This window comes from Pelodiscus sinensis, chromosome 26 (genome assembly GCF_052426305.1).
Source record: "Pelodiscus sinensis isolate ZL-2025 chromosome 26, ASM5242630v1, whole genome shotgun sequence".
Lineage (NCBI taxonomy): Eukaryota > Metazoa > Chordata > Testudines > Trionychidae > Pelodiscus > Pelodiscus sinensis.
Genome location: NC_143077.1, coordinates 15460646 through 15486710, shown reverse-complemented (window position 1 = coordinate 15486710; position 26065 = coordinate 15460646). Strand labels below are relative to the sequence as shown.

Here is a 26065-nt window from a genome sequence, read left to right as displayed (position 1 = left end):
GTGCTTTGGACCACAAGCTAAATAGGAGTCAACAGTGTAAAACTCCTGCAAAAAAAGCAAACCTCAGTGTTGTAAGCAAGACACAAGAAATCATTCTTGTGCACTGATAGAAGCCTGAACCATGGGAATAGTCACTCGCGGCTATAAAAATGTGCTACATCTGGTATTAGTGTTTTACAACAGCAGTTTCTTACACGTTATAGGTACGTAACCGCTCCCTGTAGGCTTTTGCTACATTCTGTAGCAATGTCTTATAACAGAGGTGTTAGTAACTGCCACTGGTAGCACATTCCCTCAAGGAGCAGTTCTACACAAAGAACTGATAAGTAACTGGAAAAACTTAAAAAACAACAAATAATCCAGTAGCACCTTAAAGACCAACAAAACCTGTAGATGGGACCATGAGCTTTCTTGGGCACGGCCCACTTCTCCAGACCACCATGGGTTGCATATCCAGAACCAAAATAACCCCAGGCAAGGGGCGGGGTCTCCCGGGCAGTGGGCGGGGCTGACTGGGCGAGGGGCGGGGTTCCCAGGCAGTGGGCGGGGCTAACCCGAGCCAGGTGCAAGCGCTCCAGAATAGTGGGCTGGGTGAGCCAGAGCGAGGGAAGGCGGGGGGCGCGGCTCCCGTGCAGTGGGCGGGGCTGACTGGGCGAGGCACACGTGCTCCAGGACAGTGGGCGGGGCTGGTACGAGCGAGGGGCAGGGTCTCCCAGGCGGTGGGCGGGGCTGACTAGCCGAGGGGCGGGGTTTCCAGGCGGTGGGCGGGGCTGGTACGAGCGCTCCCGGGCCGAGGGGCGGGGTTGCCAGGCGGTGGGCGGGGATCCCCCTCGTGACGCGCATTGCCGCGGCCGCTTGTCGCTGCTGCCTGCGGGATGCGGCTGGCGAAGGGGGCGCAGCTGCTCCGCGGGGCCCGGCCCCTCCTGGGCACCTTCCTGCGCCCTCGGGCAGCGCCAGCCCCGGTCCCCGCCCGCTCCCTGGCGCTGGTCTATGAGCGGCACGGGGAGCCGGCCCGGGTTCTACAGTAAGGGGCTGCCGGGCGGGGGCAGGGCTGCAGGAGGGAAGCTGGGAGGGTGCTGGGGGGCAGGGTGCAGAGGGGGGTCCCAGGCTGGGGGGCAGAGCTGCAGGAGGGAAGCTGGGAGGGTGCTGGGGGGCAGGGTGCAGAGGGGGTCCCAGGCTGGGGGGCAGGGCTGCAGGAGGGAAGCTGGGAGGGTGCTGGGGGGCAGGGTGCAGAGGGGGGTCCCAGGCTGGGGGGCAGGGCTGGAGGAGAGAAGCTGGGAGGGTGCTGGGGGGCAGGGTGCAGAGGGGGGTCCCAGGCTGGGGGGCAGGGCTGCAGGAGGGAAGCTGGGAGGGTGCTGGGGGGCAGGGTGCAGAGGGGGGTCCCAGGCTGGGGGGCAGGGCTGCAGGAGAGAAGCTGGGAGGGTGCTGGGGGGCAGGGTGCAGAGGGGGGTCCCAGGCTGGGGGGCAGGGCTGGAGGAGGGAAGCTGGGAGGGTGCTGGGGGGCAGGGTGCAGAGGGGGGTCCCAGGCTGGGGGGCAGAGCTGCAGGAGAGAAGCTGGGAGGGTGCTGGGGGGCAGGGTGCAGAGGGGGGTCCCAGGCTGGGGGGCAGGGCTGCAGGAGGGAAGCTGGGAGGGTGCTGGGGGGCAGGGTGCAGAGGGGGGTCCCAGGCTGGGGGGCAGGGCTGCAGGAGAGAAGCTGGGAGGGTGCTGGGGGGCAGGGTGCAGAGGGGGGTCCCAGGCTGGGGGGCAGGGCTGCAGGAGGGAAGCTGGGAGGGTGCTGGGGGGCAGGGTGCAGAGGGGGGTCCCAGGCTGGGGGGCAGGGCTGCAGGAGAGAAGCTGGGAGGGTGCTGGGGGGCAGGGTGCAGAGGGGGGTCCCAGGCTGGGGGGCAGGGCTGCAGGAGGGAAGCTGGGAGGGTGCTGGGGGGCAGGGTGCAGAGGGGGGTCCCAGGCTGGGGGGCAGGGCTGCAGGAGGGAAGCTGGGAGGGTGCTGGGGGGCAGGGTGCAGAGGGGGGTCCCAGGCTGGGGGGCAGGGCTGCAGGAGAGAAGCTGGGAGGGTGCTGGGGGGCAGGGTGCAGAGGGGGTCCCAGGCTGGGGGGCAGGGCTGCAGGAGGGAAGCTGGGAGGGTGCTGGGGGGCAGGGTGCAGAGGGGGGTCCCAGGCTGGGGGGTAGGGCTGCAGGAGGGAAGCTGGGAGGGTGCTGGGGGGCAGGGTGCAGAGGGGGGTCCCAGGCTGGGGGGCAGGGCTGCAGGAGGGAAGCTGGGAGGGTGCTGGGGGGCAGGGTGCAGAGGGGGGTCCCAGGCTGGGGGGTAGGGCTGGAGGAGGGAAGCTGGGAGGGTGCTGGGGGGCAGGGTGCAGAGGGGGGTCCCAGGCTGGGGGGCAGGGCTGCAGGAGGGAAGCTGGGAGGGTGCTGGGGGGCAGGGTGCAGAGGGGGGTCCCAGGCTGGGGGGCAGGGCTGCAGGAGGGAAGCTGGGAGGGTGCTGGGGGGCAGGGTGCAGAGGGGGGTCCCAGGCTGGGGGGTAGGGCTGCAGGAGGGAAGCTGGGAGGGTGCTGGGGGGCAGGGTGCAGGGGGGAGTCCCAGGCTGGGGGGCAGGGCTGGAGGAAGTAGATATGGGCTACAGGGCACACTTGGTGGGATGCAGGATCCTGGGCTGGGAACAGGGGTAGAACTGGGCTGGAGGAGGTAGTTGGGGAGTGTGGGGACAGGGTGTAGAGGGGATCCCAGGCTGAGGTGTAGGGGGAGGCCTGGAGGACGTAGGGGAGGGTGTACTGAGGGGCAGCGGGCAGGAGCAGAGGAGAGCTGGAGGAGGTGTGTGGGGAGGTGAGTGCATGGGTAGTGGGGGACCCTGAGTTGGGGGTATTTAACAGAACTGCTGGTTTGACAGCTTTGGCTGGTCTTCTGTGTTTCCCCTGTAAAGTGTGTGTGGAGAGGGGAGGGGGTTAGAAAGAGGGTCTCCAATGAATGCCAGTGCCCTGCTGCATGGCTCCCATTGCCCTGCCAGAGGAGGGTACATTAAGAGACCTGTTGGCTTATGTCAGGGCTGCCCCTGTTACACTCCCTGCTGGTGTGATAGTGCCAAGGCCACTGCAAACGCTTTGTATTGGGCCTCCAGGACATGCACGTGCTAGCTCCTCAAATCCCATCCTGTCCCCTGGCCCATGTGAAATGGGATGGGAAAGACCTGTGGTATTGTGGAGCCTGGGTGGGTAAGCTGACTAGAGACCCATCTCATTTGGGCTGCTGTGAATGTAAGGTAACAGTTCCTCCAGGGTGAATCCAGTGCAACTAAGACTGGGGTTTGGCCTGCTGCTCTTGTGGTTGACATTCGGTAGGATTCCTCTGGAGATCAGGAGATGAGAAGTGTAATAGCTAGTGGAGGGAGTTGAAACTCCTGACTTCTTTCTAGCTGTGTGACCTTGATGACTCTCACTCTTCCTGAGTTTTCTGTACTATATGGACGTTACCACCTCCAGTATTGACAGGGTTAAGTAAAGGCACTAGACTCACTGTCGGGTCCAAATTGAAAACATTACAGATTGTTTATATAGTTCTCTTGAAACTTTTGTAAGTTTCTTTGAAGCAATGTAAAATAGAGCTCTCTTGCTCCCCTCATGTTTGTAAGGAAAAGCAACAATGAAATGGACTGGCTATAGCAGTGGTTTTCAACCTTTTTTAATTTACGGACTCCTAAAAAATTTCAAATGGAGTTGTGGATCCCTTTGGAAATCTTAGACAGAGTTTGCAGACCACAGGTTGAAAGTAGGGATGTAAAGGTTAATTGCTTACTCGGTAAGCATTGCCTTACAGGCATGCTTACTGGATTAACCGGCCTCTAGCCTGGTTAGAGCAGTCCCTGCCTGTGGCATGGTATGGCAGGCCTGGCCCAGCCTTGCTGGAGCAGCCCACAGCGTGGTTGGCCCAGCCTCACTGGAGCAGCCCCCTGCCTGCAGCGTGACGTGGCAGGCCTGGTCAGGGTGGAGCAGCCGGCTGGACGTGGTTAGCCGGTCATTCGTAATGTTTAGCCGGTTAATTTTTTTAATGGAATTTTACAGCCCTAATTGAGAGCTACTTTTCTTGGGTAACAACAGCATTTTGCAGGGGCCATTTAGCTGTAGTGTGTGGACCATCTTTGGACCACAGACTGAAAACCCCTAGGCTATACGAATGAAACAGCCAGCATACAAAGTCTGCCACATGCCTAAAGTAAGCCAACGGGGGAAAAAGAGAAATCTTGTTGCCAGCTTTTCCATTGCCATGATTTTAAGCGGTGTTTGTAATTCTTAGAGGGATGTAATTTTTTAAGGTGACTGTGTCTCTAAAATTTGCACCGTCATTGCATTGCCAATATCTGGGTAAGTCTCATTAGGCTCATCTGATTCCTTTAAAAAACGTAGACCTTTCAGACTTGGCTGGGGAATCCCACAGTTCAGCATATGGTGGCGTTGGCTGCTGTGTAGCTGGCGCAACTGATTTGGTATTGATTTCTGTAGTATCTTTAGTAATATATTGCTGAGTCAAGTGGAATTGTCAACTAAAAATGTACTTGTAGTATAAGCCAGTTGCCAGATTGTATAATTGATTTCCTCTGGGGAGGTTATTCTGCCCTCTCAAAGTCCTATTTTTAATGTGATGTTTTGGTCTCTCCCAAGAGTTATCTTCAAACTGTTGGTATTTATGCTTGTTTTCAGATTGGTTTTACTATTGGTGGTTTTGAACAGCATGCATACTGCTTTTTAAAAGTATGACTTTGAATTCCCCAGAGATATGTATAGAAAAAACAAGGTGTGGGTGATATAAAGAAATCAGCATTACGATGTCTAGTTCTGCATTACCTCCAGCCCCAGTGAAAGAGATGACAGACTCTGATGTCCCAGTTGCACTTCATAACAATCCATGGTTGTACAATTGCAGCCAGTTGTCCTATAACTACACACAGACAAGTCAGTCAATGAATAGTGCCAATAGCCAGTAAGGAGGACTGATCCACTGAATTGGATCCATGATATTCCATCGAGAGCAGTTACATTGATATGTGAATCTTGCAGCTCTTTCTAATGTACTGGGCCAACACGACTCACTCTGTTGCGCCGTACACAACAGGCGATATAAAGTATGCGTGTTTGGTTCAGTTTATAACTGATGCAAACATGTCAATGAGTGTTGCTATTGTGGCTTAAAATGGGAGAGGGAAATCGTTTAAGAAGTACGTCTACGCAAGATGTTTATGTGATCTTGACTCTTCCACTCTATACACTGCCTCCTGGTTCCAGCAATGTCCTCTCCAGTAGCATCTGCTGCAGACCCCAGATTCTTTACAGCAGTGGAAAATGCTGAGAGAAGGGGATTCTTAGACTTCCTTCACCACCTCCACACTGACTGATGCTGTGAGCTCATGGCATGAATGCAGAGGTGCCATTGCCTACTCCACACAGGCTTTGGCTGGCATAGCTCTGCTAGCAGAGATGCAGCTTGTACTTACTCAGGACCTTCTCTTGCCAGCCTAGTTCAATCACCTCTTTAAACAACGTAAGCTCTGACAGCACGAAGGCACCTTTACTAGTAGACACAAGGGCTTTTGCCAGCATCACTAGGTGGGTTTGGGAATCTTCTGTTTCCACATACCTATGTGATATAGCTTTGCTCTCAGAACTACTAGTTTAGACAAGGCTTATATTTCGTAACCCTATGGAGGCTTTTCATAGAATCATAGAGCTGGAAGAGACATTAGGAGGTCAAGTCCAGCCCCCTGCCCAAGGCAGGACCAATCCCAATTAAATCAACCCAGCCAGGGCTTTGTCAAGGCGAGACTTAAACACCTCTAGGTATGGAGATTCCACCCCCTCCCTAGGTAACCCATCCCAGTGCTTCCCTACCCTCCTAGTGAAATAGTTTTTCCTAATATCCAACCTAGACCTCCCCCACTGTAACTGTAACTTGAGACCATTGCTCCTCATTCTGCCATTTGTCACTACTGAGAACAGCCTCTCTCCATCCTCTTTGGAACCTCCCTTCAGGAAGTTGAAGGCTGCTATCAAATCCCCCCTCGCTCTTCTCTTCTACAGACTAAATAAGCCCAAATCCCTCAGCCTCTCCTCTTGGGTCATGCACTCCAGCCCCTAGTCATTTTGGTTGCCCTCCGCTGGACCCTCTCCAATGCGTCCACATCCTTTCCATAGTGGGGGTCCCAGAACTGGACACAATACTCCAGATGTGGCCTCATCAGAGCCAAATAAAGGGGAATAATCACTTCTGTGGATCTGCTGGCAATGCTCCTCCTAATGCAGCACCCCACACTGTTGAGAGTGGTGGTGCAACCCTCTTGGGAGAGAGCCCACCGCTGCAGCGTCTCTGCCGGGCGTGCTCCCGGGCAGCGGGACTAGATCCGGCAGGCACTAGGACCCAGGGAGAAGGCTGGGCGCCGTGCACATCAACGCAGAATGCCCAGCATCAGACACAGCTGGGGGAGCCGGCACCGGCCGATAAAACGGCCGGGATTGGGGCCAGGATGGGGCGGGGGGCGGAGGAGTAGAACAACCTGCCGGACAGGTAGGGCCAGTGACACAATTTATTTGATATTTATCATTTGCTTAATGAATATGCAAATATGCAAATAAATGTTACAAAAGCTTGTGAATGGGTTTACTGGTCCCCAGTATCAAAGAGATTGGGAACCACTGCCATAAAGTTTGTTTACAGCAGCCAATCTTGGCTCTCAGTGTTCTGTGCTGTTGTTTAGCTTTGTTTAACCCCTACATGTCCTGTAAGAGCGCAGCAAGCAGTGGCAGTGTTGCTAATGCTGTTAGACAATGTTGACATCCTGTTGTCTGGCAAATTCTGTGGTTTGGCAGCGGTCAGGTTCTAAGGGTTCCAGATTAGAGAGGTTCAACCTATATCTTAGAGTTTGGGCATAGACATTTTTTCCTTCTTCTTCAATGTATGAAAGTGCTTCACATTAGTCTTCGTTCTGGGGTTTGCTGCACAGCATCAGCTCTCAGAAGTCAATGGTAGTTGTAGGCGTCTGGCATGCCCTTCATGCCTCAAAGCTACAATCCTGGAGAATTCTGGGTCCAGTCTTGTGCTCTTTGAACCTTGCCCAAGGAAGGCGTGTAGGGGTAGGGCATGGTTTGTTCCTTCCATGTGATATTGGAGAAAACACTAGTTTTGTGCACGTGTCCCCTATACCATTAGATGACCCAGCCAAGTATGTGTTCTGGGAGCAAACAGGTGCATATCCAGGGGCTTTCAATGGGGCTGATAGGGGGTTTGGGCTAGAACAGGTTTCCTACCTGCTGTGTAAATATACCCTCAGACAAGGAGACAAAAGGAGCCGTATGATCATTCTCGTACATTCTCTTTCCCTGCTTGTTGCATAGGAGTAAATGCTGCCTCATGATGATCTAACTCTCCATTTCTCAAAATCATGTCCTGCTTTCTGAAAATGCCACTGCTGTATCCATCTTCCTCCTGAAACCAAAGCCAACATGTCAGGAAAATACGTGGCCAGCATCTCGTAAATTAAGCAATGGGTTTCTTACACCATTTCCTGATCAGTCAAGGCTACTGACCATTATTCAGTTAGATGGCATAATAATGCCAAAGTTGGGTGACTATAGCAGTGCTCTGTTAGTACTCTTGTAATTAATGACTTGGCAGAATTTCCATTATAAAACCATTTTTTCAAGGGAATTATAAATTAATTGTAAAATCTTGTTCCAGCCTACATTTTCGATTAAGGGCTCAAATAGGATTACTCCTCTACTGGCTTCTAGTGGATTCCCTGAAGGGATGTTAGAGTTTAACCAGTTAACCGATAAGCTGATGCTTCTTAGTTAATGTTACTGGTTGAAAGCTGCCTGTCTGGGAAGTCTCTCCCTTCCCTCCCTCCCCTCCTCCCCCCGTGGCTCTACATTTGAATTTGGAGCCAGCAGGCAGGCTCAGTCCCGGCACGTGCTGGGACCCAGCAGCTGGCCCTGCTCATAAGCTGCTTCCTCTGTGGCTCTGCATTGGAAGGTGGAGCAGCCCGAGAGCCGGGGAAGCTATTAAGACCCAGCACGTGCCGGGACTGATCTTGGACCAGTCTGTAGCCAGGTTAGCTATTGTGTCTACATCCTAGAACAGCTACCTTTCTCCATGCAGTCTTTGATATCTGTACATATTGTGCATGCATACATTCCCATTGGCGCTAATGGCTGTAAATGAACCAGCGGGTCCATGATCCATTGAGTTAAATCACTGGGATTTTACAGCTTTGAATGGAGTCATTATAGCTTCTGTGGAAGAGCCTTAATAATTGTTGAAATAGCATTGTATCAAACCTAATTCCAGTAATTCTGGGCTCTCTTTGTATAGAGGCTAAACATACAAAAAGTCTGTTAATATAACTCTAAAGCCATCTCGTCTAAAAACTTTTGCCAGAATTTCCCCTTTAAAGGATTCCACAAAATCAAGGAAATTCAGAGTTGTCCCCTCTCCTTGCAGCAATCATTGGGTGTTGCAGTATAGTGTCCCACTGGTGAGTTAACCTCCTTGTGATGCTTTGTGTGGATAATTGTTCAGTCCTGAGGAAAGGCTATCTCCACAGTTCCCTCATAACAGCTCTCTTCATTCCTGACCCACAGAAGTACTGCAGTTCCAGCCCAAGGCATCACAGGATCTCCCCTCCCTCTGCTTGACTCTGCCTATGTATCTCTCTTCCTATTGACTCTATTTAAACTATTTCCACCTTGATTAAAAAATGCAAGTTGACAACTCTGCGGTTCTGACGCGGGATAGCATGTTTTGGTGAAACTAGCATTCCGCTGAATGCCAGGAGCGCCTGTATTCTAATCGTGGAGCTGCTACCAGCTCCCTCCATGGTCTGGGATAAAACACTTCACATCCATGCCTCCATTTTTCCCATCTGCAAAATGGGTATAAGTTCCCTTGGAGGGGTACTGTGAGCATGTGTGGGTTACTGTTATTGTGTTGAACACAATGCTATGAATTTGTTAAACTTTATTGTCCTGGGGACATGTAAATCTCCTGCTAACCTCTGCATAGTTGTATCTGATACCTTGTGAAAGACTGAAAATGCAAGTCCATCTTCAAGTGAATCCTTGAGCCTGCTTGCTTGGCAGGTCACAAACAAGGCACGAGCCAAGGGAGAGTGAAGTCAGATCTTGCTCCTGAGGATCTTGCTACAAGGATGTGAGTTTGCTTCAGAATCCCAGGCCCTGCCTTTTTTGATTGACCAAGATCCATTCCAGGCCTGGGCCACTCTGGAGAAGCCTACTGTGCAAAACAGAATGTGGCCACAGTAGCCATGGTGTAAGTAGCTGGTTACATCAAGGGAGGATTTGACGCAGTGTGGGGTGGCTTTGGAATGTGAACAGGTGGCTTTGAAGGCAAAGGGCTATGTACTGTGCTCAATTCCTGTTGATTCAGGGCCCTCAAACATTAGGCTAACGTCTTGTTTCATTTGTGACCAGCCAGAATATGAGCCCAGGCCTCCGTGGACGCATACATGCACATTTTGCTCTCAGCCCCCTTAAAATCTTAGAGCAGCTTTTTGTCTTTAAATGCATGATTACAGGATGCAGATTTCTAAGTGCTAAAAGCCTTCTCGCAAGGACATCTAACTGGTTAATTGAAAATTCAGTTTTATCAAGACATCAGCCATTCAGCTTAACGGGGGAAACATTTTGCCAGCACAGGGCAGCAGTGAAGAGAAGTGAATTTATTGCTTCTAATGGTACATACTGAACAGGATGTGATCCTAGCTAAAGTTCCTAAAATTGGCAGCTGACGTGCAAGATCCACATCAGGCCCTCTTCATCTCCACTAATGCCCTAATTTTTAAAACCTTTAATGGGTTTGCTTCAGCTGACCCGTTTGTCCGCAGTAATCTAGCACTGGGCTTCTGCGTCTCCTTCCATTATCTCACTACTGTTGGTACAAGAGATGCCATTGTAGCTCCTGGAGTTGCTCTCCTGTGTGTATCCAGCTTGGCCTGCAGCACATCTGAAAACATCTTTTTATTCCTTGCCAATACCTCTGTGCTGTGTAGCTCACAGCTGCAGAATCCAAGGCTTTGTCTACAATGGAAAGTTTCATTTTTTGTATAACTTCCCCATGTGGACACTTACTCTGGTATAAGAGGGGCTGTTGTTGTTTGTTTTAACACAAACCCCTTTCCAAACAATATAATCTAAACTGCAAAAACACACTCGTGTTCCACTCTGTGTCCACACAGAAGCAGGTTTATTGGTTTAAATTCACACCTTAGTTTATAGTGAAAAACTTTTCCCCATGCAGAAAAGGCCTAAACTTTGCCTTAACAATTCACAAAGGTCTTTCCTGACACTATCTCTGAGAGGTATGAACAGCTCTAGTTGTCTTGGAGGGCTATGAACACAGCCACTGCTTGCTGTAGAAGAAACAAGGCTATGTACAGCACTAGCAGCAGGGTTCCCTGTAAGCTTGTGGTCAGAGATTCCAGTGCCGCCCAGCTGATTAGTAGAGCGCCTACTGCTAGGATTTCTGTTTCTACTAGTGGTGCACATTTGCATATGCTTGGATGCACATAAAAATTATTCCACACAAGAATAGAAACAGTTCACATAAGGTTGAAAAAGATTAGAGGGAACATTGACTAGCAGATAAGGTGGACCAGGAGATCATGAGTTCGAGTGTTTCCGTCCAAAAGGGGAAGGAATGCAGAGTTGTGCTGATTAGCCTAGGGGGCATTGGAGGGCAGAAGGTGTGCAGGAAGGCATTGCTGTATAATTCTGGGCTCCTGGCTGCATAATACATAACCTGCTGTGCAGGCCATGGAGCGGGAGGGATGGGATGGAATGGAATGGCCTTTGTTCTAGGATACACTTTGTGTCAAAGACTTTTGTTATACAAATGTTAATTCCACTGAATTTTGTATATTCCTTTGTTTAGATTAAAGGACCTAGAGCGAGGAGAGCTAGGCCATTCTGGGGTCTATGTGAAGATGTTGGCAGCTCCTGTCAATCCAGCAGACATCAATATGATCCAAGGTAACCTCAGTTTCTTTGGCTGAGTTGACTTGATTACAAACAATTTCCTTTTCTTTCCATTTCTAAAGTGCTGTGGAATTGGCTGATTGATTGGCCATGTGCTGTCAAATGAATAATTTACATAAACCTACTGTCAAACCTATGATATCCCCTAGAGGATTTGTGTACAGGAATTAGGGCTGGAGTCCCAGGGCAGCAGGGGTTAGAACCAGGCCTCAGAGAACAGAATTTGAGAAAGCAACTTGCAGTTTGTTCCTTTTTAAAAATGCTGTGACATTTCTGCTTCTCCTGCAGGGACATATGCCCTTCTCCCTGACTTGCCTGCAGTAGGAGGGAATGAAGGTGTTGGACAAGTGGTGGAAATTGGCAGTCATGTGACTTCTTTGAAGCCGGGGGATTGGGTTATTCCAACAGATGCAGCATTTGGTGAGTGTTTTTGAATAAATCATCATGGTTCTAGTGACTTTGTGGCAGTTTCTTCCACTCAGGATCTGCCCATTGGCCTTTCTCTGGCATTGCTAATCTACATATCTCAAAGTGTTGTACAGCTGTTAGTGAGGTACATAAGTATCTCTCCTTACAGATGGACTCAGGAGAGAACTGAGCCATGGTGAGATACTGACTTAGCCCAGTGCATCAGTCACAGAGCAGAACTGAGTCTAGACCGCAGACTTCTGCTTTGCATTCCCCTGCTCTGCCCATTAGATGATTGCCAGTAAGCTTTGGCTTAGGGATGTGAAAGTGTAAATGTGTACATGATTAACCAATGAGCCAACTGATGTATCAGAGGCAGCAGAATGGGGTGGAGGTGGGGTCCATGGGAGCTGGACTGCCAGTAAGCATGGGGAGCCGAGTTAAGAACCTGCTCTCCATGCACACCAGCTCCTGGGAGCTGCCTCCCCCATCCGCCTGCATCTAAACTTCTGTGACCTTAACACTAATTAATCCATCTTCCAAAACTCCTATGAGGTAGGGCAGTATTATCCCCACTTCAGAGGTTTGGACTGAGGCACAGAGTGAATTTTCAGAGGTACTGCACACTTCAATCTTCCAGTGTAGTCATATGTCTGGGGTCACACGGGATGATAACTAGATGCTAAAAATCATGGTTTTAATAAAGACAGTGGGTTTATGGGCGTGCTACAACAATCTGTAACCCATTAACCTCCCTTTTTTGTCCTGTTACTATGGGGGTCTTAACATGCCATTTCACCTTGAATGGTATCCTCTTTGGGCCTGTATTTAGCTGTGACACTCTGGGTACCTGAAGAAGAGCTCTGTGTAGCTCAAGAAGTTGGTCCAAGAAAAGAGATTATTTCACCTACCACAGGAAACTTACAGTGTAGCTGGGATTGGACACAGCTCTCCCCAGGGTACTGTCCTAATCACAAATCATCCTTCCTCTACAGCTTGCACCCATGTGCTTTGCCTGATGAGCTCCTAGTTTAACACTCTGAAGGGAAGGGCTGTGAGATCTTAAACACCTGGCGATAATGCATCTTGTAGCAAAATTGTTACTCTCCAAAGTGCTGTTTTAGCTTGGTGCAGCCTCAGTCATGTACATAGCTTAGTTACAGCAATTACATGTAATCAGATGTGATTAAAAAAAACTCAAAAAACTCCATCAGAGAACGTTCCAGGCGAGGGAAGCAGCAGTTGGAATCCATTTAGCACCATATTAGTCAAATTGCAAATGTAATAGGTTATATTGTCTCAAATGAGAAGCATCTGTGTAGCCAGTGGAGTTGCACAAGGCACTCAATTTCATAGCTGTTTTTATGCTGCTTCTAATCTTTTTGGTCTTTTTTTTTAATTTTAAGGGTTTAAAACTCGTATTCTATGCAGCCATACTGACTCAGGTTATGAGCTCATCGGTTTTCAAAGCTCAGAAGAGACTGTGTTTATCTGCTTAAATGGGAGATGGCCAGAGAAAATCCAGATGTGGCAAGGAGTAGTGTTGGTGATTCAGTAGTTAGCACAAATTCTTGTGAATCATAAAATCCTAGCACTGGAAGGGACCTCAAGAGGTCATTGAATCCAGCCCCCTACCCATACAGCAGGACCAAGCATGGTCTAGATCATCCCTGACAGGTGTCTGTCTAATGTGCTCTTAAATATCTCCAGTGATGGAGATGCCACAACATCTCTAGGCAATTTATTCCAGTGTTTCACCACCCTGACTGTTAGCAAGTTTTTTCTAATGTCCAACCTAAACCTCCCTTGCTGCAATTTAAGCCCATTGCTTCTTGTCCTATCCTCAGAAGCCAAGGAGAACAATTTTTCTCCCTCTCCTTGTAACACCCTTTTAGATACTTGAAAACTGCTGTCATGTCCCCTCCCAGTCTTCTCTTTTCTAAACTAAACAAACCCAATTCTTTCAGTCTTCCCACACAGGGCATGTTTTCTAGACCTTTAATCATTTTTGTTGCTCTTCTCTGGACTCTCTCTAATTTCTCCACATCTTTCTTGAAATGTGGTGCCCTGAATACTCCAACTGAGGCCTAATCAGCACAGAGTAGAGCTGAAAAATGACTTCTCGTGTCTTGCTCACAATATTCCTGTTACTGAATTGCAGAATCATGTTTGCTTTTTTTGCAACAGTGTCACACTGTTGACTCATGTTTACCTTGTCATCCATAATGACCCCTGAATCCCTTTCAGCAGTTCTCCTTCCTATACAGTCACTTCCCATTCTGTATGTGTGAAACTGATTGTTTCTTCTTAAGCGGAGAACTTTGCATTTGTCCTTATTAAACCTCAGAACATTTCTCTAGTTTATCCAGATCATTTTGAACTTTGACCTGTGAGTCAACACATCAGTCATCAAGACCACTCATAATAATGGAAGTTCCCAGGACACTTTTGCAAGACTAGAGCATTGGCAACATTTTCCATTCTAAGTTCTACTTTCTGTATCATAAACCAGATGTTGTTGTTTTTTACTTGCATCCGGACTTGTTAGTAGCATCACATTCCTCCCCAGAAGAGCTGTGCTCCATTATTCCTTCGTGTTATCTGTACTAAGGCTTTTACATGGCAAGCGTGATATAGACACGTTTATTATGTTTAGCTGCTGTCATCTCCTTTAAATAAAAAAGTGGGGGTTTTCAAAACAAATGTCTCTTCGCCAGAAAAGACAGTGGCCCACTGTTTGCCAATTCCATTTGCTCTGTTCCAGTTTCATTTTTAATAGCTTTTCTACTGAATTAGGAAGGTAAACAATCCGCTGAGGGGGAAGGGCATTAAGAACATTCTGCTGAATCAAGTGTACCTGTTTTCCATAAGCTATAATGGGAGTTGGTAAATATTTGAAGGCAAAAATGAATATTAGATTAATTCAGAGATGAATGAAGGGGTTTATTACTAAAATCACTAACTTTTTGGACTTTCAAAAAAAAATTATTTCTCTGAAAGATTACGGGAAGTTTCCAATGTAGTACATATTCTCTGTGCTCAGGCTGTTTCCAGTAAAATCCAGGTGTTCTCATAGGTAATTGCTATCAGTTCCTTAAGTATTATAGGATGAATTTTATCAAGCTGAACTTCTGCCTGATCAGTTACCTACTCATATACATCTAACTTAGCTAAATATTCTTTAAACTGTTATTCCACTGTTTTGGCCTATGTTCCTACCCCCTTGTTGTTAATATTAATTGTGTTAACTACCTGATCACCATTAACTGTTGCAATGGATACTAACCCAAAATAATCATTAAAATCCTCAGCTTTGTTGATGTTCTCCTTCCCCACTAAATAAAAGACCTACATTTTAAAAACAATTTTACTTTTTACTTTTGCTCCTGAATTATTTAAAGATCCTCTTCTTATTATTGCTTATTATATTCCTTGCTAGGTGTATTTCATTTTGTGCTTTAGCCTTTGCGATTTTTTGTCCCAATTGGATTGTGTGATTCTTTTGTATTTCTTCTTAGCAATTTGTTCATGTTTCCACTTTCTGTAGATTTTTTTTTCAGGTCATTAAATAGCTCGTGAGGGAGCTACATTAGCTTCTTACAGTTCTTCCTATCTTTCCTGTTCATCAGGATAACTTTCAGTTGTGCCTTTCTCTCATAGAGAAAATGCCAATGCTCCTGAACTTCTTTTCCATTAGTCTTCTCATGGGACTTTATCTACCAGTTCTGAGTTTGTTAAAAACTGGGAGGAGGATTAAGTCCATCATCTTTATTGTGCTGCTCACTTCTGCCTTTCCTTAGCATCATGAAATTGCATCCAAATTGTCTTCCACCATCAGATTCACAACCGGTTCCTCCCAGTTGGTCAGAATCAAGTCTGAAATGGCTGTCTCCCTGGTTACTTCCTTCACTTTCTAAAACAAAAAATTCTCCCTGGTACATTCCAAGAACTTGCTGGAAATGTGTTTTGCTGCATTATGTTTCCAACAGATGTCTGCGTAGTTAATGTCGGCCATTACTACCGGGTCTTGTGGTGTTTGTTCTGGAATTGCCTCATCCTCCACCTTCTCTTCCTGATTTGGTGGTCTATAGTAAACCCTATAATTTTGGGTGTCAGTGATAGGTAGGTTGCATCATTGCTAATTAGCCACCTTAAATGTTTCGTTTTAAAGCAGCTTTCTGTTTTGGGAGGGGGCTGGACTCACCCTCCTGAGGTTTCTTCCAGCCCTATGATTCTATGATTAGTTGTCCTTACAACTTTAATTTTTCCTTTGTTGCACATAAATGTAGAACATGAAATATAAAAATAAAAATGACACAGGAGGGACAAGTTATGAGTTGTGCTAGCCAAGCTAATAAAGGCAGCTGCAGTGTCCTGCCTCATTCACTGCACACCAGAGAAGATGTATTAGAGAGCTACATTAACCATGTACAAAGGGACTTTAGCACCTCAGGAAAATCAAGCTTCAAGTTGCTTGCACAAAGCAGGAAATGGAATCTGTGTCCAAACCAGAACTGGGATACAGGAGTCTTGCCTCCCTAGGCTGCGCTTGGACCTCAAGGTCACATTTCTCTCTCCAGTTTTATTGAGTCTGAAAACTTTCACCTGATCAGTTACTTGCTCAAATTGCCTGCAGCTTTCTAATGCTTCTCATAGCTTGAATGAGCTTTGTCCTTTCAACCAGGAACGTGGCGAACTGATGCAGTGTTCAATGAAGACACCTTGGTGAAACTCCCACGTGACATTCCTTTGCTGTGTGCTGCCAACTTGAGCGTCAACCCCTGTACAGCCTATCGGATGCTGATTGACTTTGAGACCCTGGGGCCAGGTACGTCTCTTAAACTGCACCCTGCAATTCGTTGAACATGTAGCTGATTTTTACACTCTCCTGGAGCATCCCATCATTGAGCAGAATCAGAAATTCCTTCTAATTAGTAGTTTATCCATGCGCGTAAATAAAGCTCTATTTTCTTCTGTATGAAAGTACTAATACTGAGTAGTTAGAATAGGGCAGGGGTGGCCAACCTGTTCCAGATGAAGAGCCAAGATCCAGATGGATCCAGTGAGAAGAGCCAAAGCAAAAAGTTGTAGGGGGGGGAAAGGAGCCCTCCCCCCAAAAAAAAAGAAGAAAAGGAGCCTCCAGGCTTTTTGGCCTCAGCAAGCGCCTGTCGGTGGCCGCCATATTAGATCTGTCATTTTGATCCGGACGATTCCCCTACCCCGGTGAACACAGGGGAGCAAGGAGGCATGGGCCATGTTCAGGGAGTGTGGGGGTGGCTTTGTGAGCCGCACTGATTGGGGGGGGCGGGAAGAGCCGCATGTAGCTCGCGAGCCACAGGTTGGCCATGCCTGGAATAGGGGTTTGGGTTTTATCCCCAGCTCTGCCACTGGCTGCATGACCTCAGGCAAGTTGCCACTAGGTTTCTTACCTGCTGTTTCAGAGTTATTTATTATTTATAGTGTGATGCTCATGAACCAGGTCCGCATTGTGCTGAGTTCTGCATAAACATAGCCAGAGAAATGGTCCCTGTCATAGCTAAGGGAGCCAACAACCTGTGCAGGCCCTGGGCAAGGTGTGGGAAGGGGGTGCTCCACATTCCCAGAAGGGACTGGGCAGAGGGCAGCCAGCCCAGACTGCATGCCCCACCTCCTTGGCTCTCAGAGCCACATGGAGCACACAGCAGTCTGGCACTGATTTAAAGGGCCTGGAGCTCAGCCACCACCGCCTTTGGGTCACTGAGCCCAACCCCCTTCGCCCCTCATGTCTGCCCTATTGGTGAGTCTGCTCATAACTCACTATTTTAGAACACTACATCCTACTGAGATGCAGCATTTCAGCCCCTTGGCCTCGCCCTCCTTCTCTGGACTTCTGTGGTCTGCTGGTGACTTTTCCCTCTAGCCTGGGCCCTATGAGTCCCACCTTTTCAAAGTAACAGCGTCCACACTTAAAAGCATGGAAAGTTGTCGTCTCTCCCTCATCTCTGTTCTTTGCGGCTCTTCACCCCCTCTCAGGCTTCGCATCTTCTATTTCAGCTGCCTCTGAGGGCTTAGTCTCTGGTGGCCTGGCTTACCTTGAGCTGCGGAGTCTCCATCTCACCAGCTTGCCTCTTCTTTCAGGGAACAGACTCCTTCCTGCATACACCTCAATAGTTCCTATTCCAGAGAGAAAATGCCCAACCACCTCTCTCCTGGGTCCTTCTCCCTTTTGCTCTCTAGTCCTTTCTTTCTAGGAATCATGTTGCCTAGTTGTCCCCAAATGGGCCTAACCCTTCCTTACCTAACCATTCTCTCCTCCGGGTGCCAGAGAATGGGCAAACTAGACTTTCTTTTCCCCCTGTCTTATTCTACCGTATCGCTGTCAGCATAGGGTTTAGATACCCTGTCTCAGACTCTAGGGTGCTTACCAGCTGAGGCTAAAGGAGTGTTTGTAAAGTACCTGAAAGAATGATTTGATATGGGGGGCAAATTTTAGGATCAGTATCATGTGCCTTCAAGGTTCTGGGTCAGAGGCAAGTCCTTCTGGCAAGCCTAGGAGGAATAAGCCTCGGCTTATAATAGGTTGCTGAGTATAAATCAAAGCCGTTCCAAGCAAGTTTTAATAAATGTGTCTATGAAGTTCTCAGATGACTGTATAGTGATGGAATTAAGCCTTTCAGGTGTTGTTTTTTAGTTTAAATGTAGTTGTAGTGGTAAAAAGGCTGTTTCCATCCGAGGACCTATATGAAATAAGTTGGTGGGTCTTAGTTCAGCTTTTGGAAACATCTCTGCATCAAAACCCACCACCTCTGTTGACCTCATCTAGCACTGAGAAGCCTCCCTTGTTGGCTCTCAAAACAGTGAAATTATTTCCTTACACCTATGGCTGGCCTTCCAGGTAGGGATGAGCCACGGTGCCAGGGCAGGGAGCATTGCTTCGCAGCAGTCTGTGCTGTTCCTGTTCTTGACCATGTTCTCAGCCCTGAAGACTGAGCATGGACCTTTCACTAGCACTAAAACTGCTTGAAGCCAGAGAGCATGTGGGTTTGTTTCACTGCAGGTGATTCCATCATCCAGAATGGAGCCAACAGTAGCGTGGGACAGGCTGTTATTCAGATTGCAGCAGCTTTAGGCATCAAAACAATCAATGTGATCCGCAATAGGTGAGTGTATGATGGGCAGTGGCTTTTAGAGACTTACAAACTAGGTCATTTGTTAAAATTGTCCTGGTTTAACAACTCTGTTTACTTTATCCTGGCCTGTTTGGTTCCCTTTCCTTTCATTCTGCAGTCTGCTCTGCATGTCTGAGTTAGATTCTCAGTGAGCAGAGAGGGGATTCTCTGTTGGACATGAGAAAGATGTCCCTCAAGGTTGTGTTGTGGCCAGTTGAGGGTAGCTCCATTTAAATGTTTGTGTCTTGGTCTGTCTCAAGTATTTCACTTCAACTGCTCTGATATGAATCTTCACGAGGGAAACTCACCTGCTGGAATTATGGTATGGAAAGAGGTGGGGACTAAGAGGATCACCGTTCCAGAACATGCATCAGTTTTTGTCTCCAGTCTACAAATAGTCTGAAGTAAGCTGAGAGAAACATAAGAACGGCCGTACTGGGTCAGACCAAAGGTCCATCTAGCCCAGTAGCCTGTCTGCCGACAGTGGCCAGCACCAAGTACCCCAGAGAGGGAGGACCAAAGACAATGATCAAGTGATTTGTCTCCTACCATCCCTCTCCAGCCTCTGACAAACAGAGGCCAAGGACACCATTTTATCCCCTGGCTAATAGCCTGTTATGGACCTAACCTCCATGAAATTATCTAGCTTCTCTTTAAACTCTGTTATAGTCCTAGCCTTCACAGCCACCTCTGGCAAGGAGTTCCACAGGTTGACTACACGCTGTGTGAAGAAGAACTTTCTTTTATTAGTTTTAAACCTGCTACCCATTAACTTCATTTGGTGTCCTCTAGTTTTTCTATTATGGGAGCTAATAAATAACTTTTCTTTATCCGCCCTCTCCACACCACTCATGATTTTATATACCTCTATCATATCCTCCCCTCAGTCTTCTCTTTTCGAAACTGAAAAGTCCCAGTCGCTTTAACCTAACCTCTCTTCATATGGGACCTGTTCCAAACCCCTAATCATTTTTGTTGCCCTTTTCTGAACCCTTTCCAAGGCCAAAATATCTTTTTTGAGGTGAGGAGACCACATCTGTACACAGTATTCAAGATGTGGGCGTACCATACTTTTATACAGGGCAGTAAAATATTTTCTATCCCTTTCTTAATAATTCCTAGCATCCTATTTGCCTTTTTGACCGCCGCTGCACACTGTATGGAAGTTTTCAGAGAACTTGGAGCTATCGTGGATAGTTCTCTAGCTCGCCAGTAATTTCTGCCAGTCTTTCTGTCTTTCCTGCCCAGACCCAACCTCCAGGAGCTGGTACACAGATTGAAGTCCCTTGGTGCGGACCATGTCATCACAGAAGAGATGCTGAGAAAGCCCGAGATGCAAGACATATTTAAGGTACTATACTGTTGAGCTCTGCAGAAAGAAGAATCCTAGAAGGGAGGCAGGAAGCTACTTCCCAGGATTCAGAGACAACACAGGAATATCTGAATGGCCAAATTGGATCAGACTGGGATCTATCCAGCCCAGTGGCCAAAACTAGATGCTGCAGGGAAAGGTGCAAGAATCCTGTTAGGGGCAACTATGGAGTAAACTTCCCCTAGGGGAAGCTCTTTCCTAGTCCTTGGGCATATGGACAGTTGTCTGAGGCCCATATTCTCAAAGGTATTTGGGCTCCTAACTTCTGTTGAAATAAATGGAAGCTAAGAGCATACGTATCTTTTAAGGGTCAGAGCCTTATTCCCTAAAATCATGAGTGTATATCCCTTGCTTTATTTTCTCTTGTAAGTGAATGTCTCATTAATCCATATAAATATCATTTAAAACTGCTAGGCACTTGGCTTCAATCATATCCTCTGGCAGTGAGTTCTGTTGGAGTAAAATAATAATCTCCTTTTTATCGCTTTTAAAGTTGCTTTTTAGTTTGATTTGGTTTTGGGATGATTCTACACCTGCCTTTGGTTTGAGCAAACTTTCGGGCTGAAGCACATGAACCTGCCTCCCTCAGCAGTTAGAGCGCTAACCTTGGAATTCAAAATATGGCCATTAAAAGTTTCTTGATGGACAAAAAATCTGACTTGAACCTCTATTTTGTCTGTAAAACACGGACTCTTTCAGAAAGTCCCAAAGCCCCGGTTAGCTCTGAATTGTGTTGGAGGAAAAAGTACCACTGACATGCTGCGCCACATCCAGTAAGTGTTGTCGTTGTATTTGCACTCGGAGAAGTACCTGTTCAAAGAATTGATTTGTCCAGCTTGGGGGTAGCGGTCAGGACCAGGTCAATAAATGGATATAAACTGCCCATCAAGAAATTTAGGCTCAGAATTAGGTGAGGGTTTCTAGCCATCAGCGGAGTGAAATTCCAGACCAGCTTTCCAAGGGGAGCAGTGAGAACAAAAAACCCAATTGGCTTTACGACTGAATGTGATACATTTATAGAGGGGGTGGTGTGACAGAACGACATTCAGTGGCATGTGGCTCATCATGGACTGCCAGTAGCCAAAATCCACGGTGATTGGAAACAGGACACTAGATGGGGAGAGCTCTTATTTACGACAGAGATTTCTTGCCCAGGTATCTGCTACGTGTGCTTAAGATCTAACTAATAGCCATATCTGGGGTCGGGAAAGAATTTTCCCCAGGACCAATTGGCATAAACTTTGGGAGTTTTTCACCACCTTCTGCAGCATGGGACATGGTTCACTTGCATGTTTAAACTAGTGTAAATGATGAATTCAGTATAACTTGAAGTCTTTAAACCCTGGTTTGAGTAGCTCAGTTAGAAGTGAGGGGATTATTTCAGGAGTGGGGGAGGTTCTGTGGCCTGTGCATGCAGGAGGTCAGATTAGATGGTCACGATGATCCCTTCTGACCATAAAGGCTGAGTCTGCGTATGAGTCTCTTGTTTAAAAGTGAGGCTGGGGGTGGTTTTCGGGCAATACAGTGAGTGAAATCTAAGACTTAAAGCAAATCTGCAGAAGTGACACACGGCAACAGACTTCTGAAGACTAGTAAGAGTGGAAGGTCATGTCCAGCAATGAGGGCAGTATATAGCAGATGAGGGCAGTATACAGTACTACAGTCTCTTGCTCGGTGTCTTGTGGCTTTTGCATTGGGAGGGGTCCATTAACTCTTGGTCAGCATTTCAGTTAATGGCTCTTTGGAGAATGAGGGGGAAGCCAAGAAGCAAATTGAGCAAGTAACAAAGTAACTGTTCAGCAATATAATTGAAAAAGCCCCTGTGTACCAGCATCTGTATCGGGGGTCAGAACTAACGGAGGAAAGCAGGTCTTGTTGAAGATCTTTTTTGGGGGAAATCATTAATTGTCTGACACCTGATTATCCATATAGACAGAAGGGGACCATGGTTACATATGGCGGGATGGCAAAACAGCCTGTGACTGTCCCTGTGGTAAGTAACAGATGCTTGTGACACATTCTCTGTAGTCACGTCAGAAAGCCCCTATTCAACAATGCCAAAACATTCCAGGCAAAACATCCGCTGTGGGCAACTGGCTGCCTCACAGGGTTGGCTTCACCACATCTATACATGGTCCCTTAACTCCTCCTCCGTTCCCATGCAGCAGCATTGCTCCCATTATGAGTGACTGGGTGAAGTGCATCTTTGACTTCCCAGGGCTCCAGTGCTAGCACACTTGCACACCACAGCCAATGTCCCACTGGTTGAAGTGTGCCAGGAATGAGTTAATTCTTGTTGGTTTTATGGGGTTTGGGTGGGTGTCGGTACCACTCCTGGCAGTGTTTATGAAGCGACTGGCCTGGCGTGTGTGACTGGCCCAGCCATTGCAAGCTGTAACCGCAGCATCTGCCAGGCAAATCCTCATTGCAAAAGTGGCCTTCTAAGGTGCACACGTAGAGCAGATCTTCCCCATGGCAATCCTGGTTGCGACCTGGAATAAGTAGTTAAGGCATCTCTTGCCAGATCAGAACGATTAACCTCTGCACTCATGGCTGTGGAGAGTCACTGCTCATGCAGAACATTTTATCAAAGAGAATTTTTAAATTTGGGGCCAGATGGACATCAAGAGAGCCTGAAAGTGTCTTGCCACAAAACAGGCAATGGGCAGTGTTAGTTTGCAGTTCTGACAGCTTTGGCAAGAATGTGATAACTTCTGAGAGAACCAAACTGTGGTCTTATCTCGTATTTACAATCCAGCATGTTGTGAAGGAAAATAAGGTTTTGCAAGTGTTGTGTAAAGTTTTTTTTTTTTTAAGAGAATCTGAGTTGTCTGAGTGAATTTATGCCAAGTTAAAGCTCTTTCCTATGGCCCGGGTGTAGCAAAATATGCTAACTGAAGAATGCACATTGTAAATAGTTTCCCCTAGAATCATAGTGTGTCTCCCCTTGTTTCTACAGAGTGCATTCATCTTTAAGGATGTGAAGCTTCGTGGGTTTTGGATGACTCAGTGGAAGAAAGACCAGGCCCAGAGTAAGTTGAAGATCATTTCCATGAGGCAATAGCCCAGAGGAAATCTGTTGAAGTATGAACATGTTCTCTTAAGGGCTCCTTTTCCCAGAGGAAAGTAAGCACTGTTCCTGCTTCTCTTGGTGAGGCATTTGATGCATAGATGTGGAGTGATTGGTTCAGAGCCACAGAAGGAGTCATTGTCAGAACAGGAAGTAGCACTTGAGTACTTGTGTTCCTGTCCCATCTGGGCAACGAGTTACTGCTTCTCTCATTCCTGCTCTTAGGGCAGCCCTAGAAACCGAGCCCAGAACACATCCTGAAGAATCGCCAGGTTTTAGTTGAGCAAACGCCCTTTTGGGGAAATCCTGACAAAGCAGCCCTCACCCTCAGTGCCTGAAGAGCAGATAACTGTTTTGCTAGCTGGGTTTCTAGACATCAGAAAACAAGTTGAGTGAAGCTGGTGACAAGTTTTGACCCAGAGAGTTTCCTTCATTAATCCAGGGAGTGACCAGCTGAATCGTTCCCCTGCCATGGCCTCAGCAGAGTGGGATAGAAGCACCTGTTAGTGCAGTTTCCTGACCAAATGCAACAAACTGCAGTGTTGAGTCGACTCAGCTCTACTCTGATGTTGCTCAGCGCTTAATGAGATGTAAAAAGAGTCAGGCATTTTACATGTTTCAGGCCCTTTCTGCTTTGAGGCTGTATGGACCGGGCAGAAGCTACCTAGACACAGCCTTAAGTTCAAAGCAGTGGGCACCAATGGTTGCTGACCAAGCTGCAGTGCAAGGGGCAGGTAATCTGGAGTAGTGAGCAGGCCAGGCAATCAAACAGGATTGGAAAGAAAGGTCATAGGGGCCGTCTCCCCTCTCATCAGAATAAATGAGTTGTCCTGCTTGGCAATCCTGCGGTCAGTACAAGGGAGTCATGTGGGATCATCTGCCTTGTGCCAGCCATATAAACTGGATGTATTTCCCTCCAAAGCCAGTGAATGCTGCTGTGTGTGTTAAGTGTGGAAGGTGTTGCTGAAGAAACTGAGGCCACCTGCCCCTATACCGAGCTGCTGTCCCAGGGAGCTTCACACCTAAATTCCACTCCCTTGTGTTGTATTGCTAGGCAGCCAGGGCAGCCAAGACCAACTCACTTTGCTTGTCAGTTGTCTCATTTCCTCTGGGGGGCGCTGTGGGTCTTGGTCACCCTCCGCTCTGGAAGGAGCAGGATTACTCTCTTCTCTTTCCCATGCAGATAAGGACAGATTTTCTGGGATGATTCTGAACCTGTGTGATCTTATTCATAAGGGGCAGCTGAGGGCTCCAGCCTGCACAGAGGTCCCTCTGAAGGACTATCAGATTGCCCTGGAGGCCTCTATGAAGCCATTCACCACATCTAAACAGGTGCTCATCATGTGAGGCTGCTCTCATGGACAGTCGTGCACCCTTTGTTTCCAGAGGATTTTTAAGAGGGAGCGGAATCACAGCCAATGCTGGCGACCTTGGAAACAATACAACGGGTTTCAGGCAGGGCTTCAGGGCGTCCCCACTACAACTCATCCCTGTATACATCCGTTCCACACTAAAGTCATTGACGTTTTTAGGAACTGATGCGTTGTAAGTCCTCCCATTCCCCGCTATAAGTCATGCAAAACACTCCCTCCAATTTGCTTAAATGGAAGTCAGCCGCAGGAAAAAAATGTAAGTTGTTTTACTATAAGTCCAATTTTTTGGAATGTATCTTGGACTTATAGTGAGGACAGCCTGTACCCAGTATTCAGAGGAGAGTTGTTGAAGAGGTCCCCCCAACAGTGGCCCTGCTAACCCCAATACTGTCCTGTACAATCCTTAGGGAAATTTTAAATCTGTAGTTTGATATTAAGGCAGTTGCAGCTGAAATAAAGGTGTGTCACATTGTATTGCAAACCTGTCATCCAAGTTCAAGAACTGTGAAACAAGCCCCTGAAATGTCAATGATTGTTCAGAATAAATGCTATAATTTTGAGAGACTGTTTTCTTCCTGGGCTGTTTTTCCATCAGCTGGGTTTTTGCACAATGTGTGCTATGTAATAAAATGTAGTTCCTCTGATGTGCTTCAGTTAGAGTAGTACAAATTGTCACAAGTAGTTTATTTTGTTAAAATGTTATGCTATAGCCTCCAAGGCTATGTCTACCTTATAAGGTTTTTGCGCAAAAATAGTTGTGTTTGTGCAAAAACCGGCAGAGCATTCTTACCTCAAGCGTGTTTTTGTGCAAGAAAGTTGACAGAACAGAGGGCTTTTGCCGGTAGTTATTCCTCTTCCCACGAGGAATAACTCCTTTTTGCGCTACAGCTCTTGTGCAAAAAAGGAGGTGTGGACGCTCCCAAGGGGTTTTTGCATAAGAAACCCCTATCGGAAAAAACACAGGTGCTCTGATGGTCATTCTGTGAATGGCAATCAGAGCTTTCTTGCACAAGAGTGTCCATGCAGTGTGGACACTCTTGTGCAAAAGCACATCACTTTTGCGATGCACTTTGAGGTCTGGACGCGCTTTTGCACAAGAACTCTTCTGCAAAAGGCTTCTTGTGCAAAAACCCTGCAGTGTAGACAAAGCCCATGTGTTTGTATTCCAATGCTTTTCGAGGTTGCATTCTAGCTTGTTCATGCAGACTCCCAACACCAGTCAAGGAGGCATGAGCAACTCAGACCAGCACTGATAATCACTGCCCCTGGTTACCTCTGGGCTAATGTGTGCAAAGCATAGAGGTCTGCCTTCCCAAAGTGAACTTCATTATCTGAGAGCTCACTGAGGGGGAAAAATAAACTGTAGGGTGTGGGACAAATGGCAGCCCTCATCACATTGTTACACGTTCCCCTGATAGGTGCCTAGTATTTCACGCTAGGTGTGGTTCCTGACAAGCAGTGGCAGGGAGGAGGGGCCATTTTCAATAGTCCAGTGACTCCCAGCTGTGTGCTGCTAGCATGGCAAACTACACAATGGAAGTTCTCATTGCTCAGGGTCTGATGTTTTGACACTGCTGGGATTAGCAGAACATAGCCTGCCTTCCCTTTGCAACCAGTCTCCCACAGAAACTAGACTGACTGATGTTCTGATCCTGTATAGCAACCATGT

The 26065-nt window shown here is 47.6% G+C and overlaps 2 protein-coding genes across 4 annotated transcripts in view; one reads left to right on the top strand and one right to left on the bottom strand.

The window, feature by feature from the left end:
- The first annotated feature begins 831 nt into the window (after positions 1–831).
- MECR (mitochondrial trans-2-enoyl-CoA reductase) lies at positions 832–24960 on the top strand. Of its 2 annotated transcripts, none has more exons than XM_075908806.2 (10): positions 832–1024; positions 10922–11019; positions 11314–11445; positions 16118–16261; positions 18470–18572; positions 19830–19932; positions 20653–20726; positions 21886–21946; positions 22913–22985; positions 24260–24960. In XM_075908806.2, exons 1-10 carry the CDS (start codon positions 876–878, stop codon positions 24349–24351), a joined length of 1029 nt encoding a protein of 342 aa, XP_075764921.1. In that variant the 5' UTR covers positions 832–875; the 3' UTR covers positions 24352–24960. The 2 variants fall into 2 exon arrangements, with proteins under 2 accessions (XP_075764921.1, XP_075764920.1); XM_075908805.2 differs by having other exon boundaries at positions 833–1024; positions 24207–24960.
- The window catches only part of LOC102463350 (putative transmembrane protein 244), a 31743-nt gene continuing 12163 nt past the window's right edge, over positions 6486–26065 (bottom strand). The window contains exon 6 of one of the 2 annotated variants that reach the window (XM_075908810.2): positions 6486–7459. The gene's annotated coding sequence lies outside the window, so the exon portion shown is untranslated. The remainder of the gene's footprint in view (positions 7460–26065) is intronic. The other variant, XM_075908808.2, reaches the window with a different exon arrangement.

Excerpts from the sequence above, each read along its gene's own strand:
- MECR (XM_075908805.2), top strand. The coding sequence starts at position 876 with ATGCGGCTGGCGAAGGGGGCGCAGCTGCTCCGCGGGGCCCGGCCCCTC. Across the intron at positions 19,933-20,652 it reads AGATGCAAGACATATTTAAG|AAAGTCCCAAAGCCCCGGTT; the intron begins GTACTATACTGT and ends GGACTCTTTCAG. Across the intron at positions 20,727-21,885 it reads GACATGCTGCGCCACATCCA|ACAGAAGGGGACCATGGTTA; the intron begins GTAAGTGTTGTC and ends TTATCCATATAG.